General features: G+C 35.8%; 1 protein-coding gene across 1 annotated transcript; it reads right to left on the bottom strand.

The window, feature by feature from the left end:
* LOC120218728 (cytokinin riboside 5'-monophosphate phosphoribohydrolase LOG8-like) lies at window positions 1–2,558 on the bottom strand. Its single transcript, XM_039215630.1, has 7 exons — window positions 2,207–2,558; window positions 1,569–1,666; window positions 1,390–1,420; window positions 973–1,072; window positions 773–843; window positions 544–687; window positions 1–265 (listed from the first exon to the last, which is right to left on the bottom strand). Exons 1-7 carry the CDS (start codon window positions 2,318–2,320, stop codon window positions 176–178), a joined length of 648 nt encoding a protein of 215 aa, XP_039071561.1. The 5' UTR covers window positions 2,321–2,558; the 3' UTR covers window positions 1–175.
* Window positions 2,559–5,351: the final 2,793 nt, after the last annotated feature.

The following is a 5,351-nucleotide window of genomic DNA, read 5'->3' as shown; positions in this document are numbered from 1 at the left end:
TGTCTGTAAAACAGCCAAGATGATTTTAATCGGATCAAATCCCTTTATTATGGGTGATAAAAAGTACACGGTAAACGACCAATACTTGGACTATCCAAATAGATTGTCGTACACAACTCAATGATGATGAATCACACCAGGAATTACAAATGGGGAACCTACCATCAATGCTTCATTATGCATGTATTTGCTTGGGATAATCACCAAGTTGCTCCATCTGCCAGCTTTCATGAGGAGCCACATGTTCATGGGAAGGTGTATATTGCTGCCAAATTTACTATAAAGTTTTAGATAATTGTAATGAATGAATAATAATGTCTACTAAGAGCCTGCATTTAGATGCCTTTTAACAGTAAAATCCTGAGGGAAAGCAAGTTCCCTCTAATGTTATTGTACAGAGAAAGCACATACAGACAGAAAAAGGAAAACTAGCCTTTTCTATTAATGATCTATTGTAATTTCTTTAAGTGAATTATATTCTTTCCGGGACAAAAAAAGGCCAACTAATAACAGTGTGACCGAAAAAGGATTTGGCTAAAATACCTCCATCTTCTCTAAAAGTTCTTTGGCTGTTGGAGCAGAGACAATTATATGCCTAGCACCTGGCTTGATGAAGCCCTCTTCAACGCCGTTGTCAAATAAAGCAAGCAAATTATTGTAGTAACCATCAACATTAAGCAAACCAACCTGCAATAAGAGTATGCACACTGCAAGATTAATAACCATTCACATAGCTAGCATAATTCTTCTAGCTTGATGAATGATGCCTTACTGTTTTCTTGTGAATTCCAAGTTGGGACCATGTTATCATTTCCAGCAACTCTTCCATTGTTCCATATCCACCTAAAACATCAAATGTTAAGGTTAGAAGTCTTCTTTCTTTTTACCTATTAATAAATAACAGGACCCTTTCACAAAAATTTCCCCTTTTGTTCTTAAGTAATGATGAAAAATGTCAAGATGTATTTTTACCAGGAAGAGCAATAAATCCATCGGCTTCTCGGGCCATTTCAGCCTTGCGTTCGTGCATGTCGAAAACAGTTCTTACTTCTCCAACTGTTTCTCCTGATATCTGTCAATATTATCCACGATTATGCATGAATGATCATCAGCCTAATATTATCCAGGATTATGCACTAATGAACAATATCATCCAGGATTTTCCAGCAAATTCTTTTACCAAATACAATTGAATAGAAATGTACCGAATACAGTGAGTTGAATGATAAAACTAGATAAAACCTTCAGCTGGTGAATGCAGGAAAGCATAAAAACCTTCAACTAAAAACTTCAAAGAAAGACCAATTGAAATGATTTAAACAGGTCACCTGGACCCAGAATTCAGAAAACAATAGTTAATATAAGGTTGCAACTTGCAAGTAAATATACCTCAAGGGGCATGAGAGCTTTTGGAATTATCCTGCATGTAAGGAACAATTATTTACTTGGCAATAAACAAATTGCGAACGAGGAAGCTGCTTGTGTGCAACTTGTAACAGTTTCTGCAGAGAAAAATACTTAAAATAGGCTCTTTGAAAAATTCAGAACCAGGCAAGTTGCTCACTTACCCAAGAACACGACACCCTCCATCATAGACAGTCTGGGATATCAAACCCATCAACCCAACACTTCCCCCACCATACACCAAGTCTATTTTCCTCTTTACCTGCAAATCAACACTCAAACATAAGCAAAAACACAAGTCAAATTAATTAATAAAGGCAAACAATTTAGACATGGTAGACTTAGATGTCAAACTAATGAAAAACTAGAAAAAAGAACCATTTTGTCAAACACCTCACTTGCATCAAGCACCTAATATTTCAACTCACGGATATTATTCGGGTATGGTCAAAAAGGAGCAATACACATTCAGCAGAAAAACACACACACACACACACAAACTATGTTGATGGTCAACAGAGTTGTGACTGATACACCAAACAGAAACAACTCCAATTAAGTATATGAAACACCAACAACTCCACCATCAAAGAATCACAAAAAAAGTAAAAAAGTCAGCAAAAATATCTCATCTCTCTCTCTATAAACTAGCACACATATCCAAAATACAACAAACACTGACCCATCGTAAAAACTGAGAAATTCATCTTTTTGAGACCAACAACACAAACTTTTTCTTTTTTGTTTCAAAATGATGTGTATAGAGATGGTACTGAAGCTAAAAAGGGGGGAAAAGGCAAACCAGTTCATTGCCCAATTCAAGAGCAGCCTCGCTGAAGATTTTTCTGTGGCCAAAGTTGCTTCCACAGAAAACACATAATCTTTTGAACTTGCTATTGGCTTTCCCTTCTTCCATTAACAATATTTATCTATCTATTTATCTATTTGTATATCAGTTTTTTGTTTTTATACCACTCTCAAATCATTGAGTTTTAACTAAGGAAAACAAAAAGCAATAGCCCTGTTCCCTTTAAGAGAAAAAATTGTACACCTGACAATGAAAATTTTCTGAAAAGAAATACAAGAACCAATCAAATATATAGATATAAATATGCAAAAGTTAAGAAGAAACACCAAAAATCACTTCTTTTAGAAAACAAAGCAATATGGGTTGATCTTGAATTGTTAAATAAATAAGAAAAAAGCATATTAAAAACGAAAGGAAATCGACCAGGGCGTGTTATATTAGAGAAGAGACCATGAGGAAAGCCCACACATGCTTCCAAGGCCTTTCTAATCCAACGTCTCTTTGTCGGCTTCAATCTCTCATTATGAGATTTATTGATATAATAATAAAACTAAAGTACTCTAAAATAATTGCACAAAGTTTACTTGCAAAGCAGTGTTTCTTTTCTCAAAGTCAAAGGACAAATCCAAATCAGAATTGTATTCACAAAAGCTGTGAAGTCGAAATATAAACTGAGAATTATGGAGTGAAGGGCTTTGCTTCCACTGCCGATACTTAAAAAGTTATCGACTTTTTAATACGATAAGAAAATTATAAAGCATTTTTAAATTTTGTTTTTGGATTGCAAGTATTTCCCATAATTAGGTAAGACTCTTCCCTCTAAATTTGGTAAAATACTAGGCATTTTTCTCCAAAAATCATCGGTGATCGGTATATTTATCGATCTAACACCGGTCAGATTATATTTCCCGATCTAACACCGGTCAGATTATATTTCTCGATCTAACACCCGTAGTAGTAAAGCGCGCTCCCTGCCCCGCGCTATATTCTAATTTGGTGCCACGTGGGGTATAGCGCACCCCCTGTACCGTGCTATACGTTGACATGACTTACACGTGGGTATAGCACGACCCCTGATTCGCGCTATAGCTGTTTATCTTACACGTGGGGTATAGCGCGGTACAGGGGGTGCTATACCTTTAATTACCCCCATCCTCCATATAAATACCCCAATCCTCTATTACTTTCATCACACTATATTCTCTCAAATTCTCTCAAATACTCTCTCTATTTAAGGTATATTTTATAATATTTTTAATATTATGTATTTAATTTATTTAAGCATTTTTCTTTATTTAATATTTTACTAATATAATTTTTTTGCAGATATATAATGGAAGGCGGTCTACTTCGCTTGGATGAAAATCATATATCTCGACACTTTGCTGATACGGTAACATTTTAACGTTTTAATTTAATTTAAATTATTTGTAATAATTTGTTGATTTATTTAATGCATGATTATTAGATTAAGAATTAATTTGTGTAATTATTTAATTTTAGGAGAATGACCGTGTATTAGATCCTTTTATTAGGAATCTTAAGTTCGTGATACCTAGCCGTTTCTTGCCGTATTTAGTAGAGGCTGGATTTGGTTACATAGGTAGATATCAGGGTCACTGTAAGATAGAACCAGACCTTATTTCTGCCTTAGTAGAGCGGTGGAGGTCGGAGACCCACACATTCTATCTTCCGTGCGGAGAGTACACGATTACAATTGAGGATGTTGCTATGCATCTATGGCTTCCGGTGGATGGAGATGTGATATCAGGGATCTCGCAGGGTTCCTGGACTACTTTGTGCCGGGATAATCTAGGACGTGTCCCGGAAAGTTTTATCGAAGGTAGGATACCGTTAAATTGGTTAGATGCCAATTTTCGGGAGTTGAGCGCAGACGTCTCTGAGGATGAAGTTAAGATGTATGCACGGGCATGCATACTGCAGTTGATAGGAGGGTTGCTGATGCCGGACAAATCGCGCAACCTAGTTCACTGCATGTGGTTGCGACATCTTAGCGACTTTCGTCTGGCCGGATCATTCAGTTGGGGCTCGGCAGTTTTGGCTTTGCTGTACAGGGAGATGTGTGGAGCCACTAACTACATGCGTAATGCTATCGGCGGATGTCTCCTGCTGCTGCTGTCTTGGGCATGATATCGATTGCCCTTTTATGTCCCGTTGTGAAGAACCCATTCGTATTTCCACTACTTCTGAGGTAATTATAAAACTGATTTTGTATATTAATAATTTTATACAGCGTATAATAATTTTTTTCCCTTGAATAGGTGGTCTACTGATAGGAAAAATCATCAGGAGCTACCTGATGATTTAGAAAAAATTAGGGTGTTAATCGATCAGAAGGCTGGCATACAAGTATGAATTTTAATGTTTAAAAATCGATTTTAGATTATAGTTATATAATTAGATTATTATTTTGATAAAAAAACTATATAATATTTGTTTTAGTTTGAATGGGTGCCATATTGTACCGATGATGTGAAGGCGGTGATCTCACCTGAGTTGAGGGGCCCATCAGATGTTTGGATGGCGATGGTCCATCTGATCTGTTATGCGACTGTCGAGTGGCACTCTACTGATCGCGTGCTCCGGCAGTTTGGTTGTTTTCAACCAATTCCGGAAGCACCTCGCAATATGGACGAGTTGCATAGCTTAGATAGACGCGGCAAGACAGATACATATTGGCTGGTGAGGCATCATTAGTGGGTCGTGTTGTGGGAGGATCGACATCGGCCTGCGAAAACTGGTTCGCGTCGTAGGCATCGATAGATTTTTTTTATTATATTTGTATTTACTTTATTTTGTTAAATTTGTTGGACTTTTTTAATGTATTTCAGTTGATTTTGTTTATTACCATTTAATATCAATTATTGTAATTTGGTTATCATTTATCATTTAATTCTTATTGTAAGTTTGTTGTATTTAAAATTATATTTAAATACCAAATTATTATTAGTTTGATAAAATTTAATGATTGTGTTCGCTTTTTTAATCTTTATCAGCGATTATCGAATGACATTAACTTGAAGTAAATGCAAATCAAAGTACAATAATTATTATTTGATAAACAAATACATCATTTCCTCATTAATTGTTACTTGATAGCAACAGAAGTGGACATGTT

This window comes from Hibiscus syriacus, unplaced genomic scaffold (assembly GCF_006381635.1).
Source record: "Hibiscus syriacus cultivar Baekdansim isolate YM2019G1 unplaced genomic scaffold, ASM638163v2 tig00110201_pilon, whole genome shotgun sequence".
Classification (NCBI taxonomy): Eukaryota; Viridiplantae; Streptophyta; class Magnoliopsida; order Malvales; family Malvaceae; genus Hibiscus; species Hibiscus syriacus.
The sequence above is the reverse complement of the archived record's forward strand: the minus strand, read 5'-3'. Positions and strand labels throughout refer to the sequence as shown.

What these genes read in the sequence shown, in the direction of transcription:
- LOC120218728 (XM_039215630.1), bottom strand. Translation starts at nt 2,320, where the DNA reads ATGGAAGAAGGGAAAGCCAATAGCAAGTTCAAAAGATTATGTGTTTTC. An exon ending in TTGAATTGGGCAATGAACTG is followed by an intron (nt 1,667 to 2,206) that starts GTTTGCCTTTTC and finishes GTTGATTTGCAG; the next exon opens with GTAAAGAGGAAAATAGACTT. An exon ending in GGAGGGTGTCGTGTTCTTGG is followed by an intron (nt 1,421 to 1,568) that starts GTAAGTGAGCAA and finishes CCTTACATGCAG; the next exon opens with GATAATTCCAAAAGCTCTCA.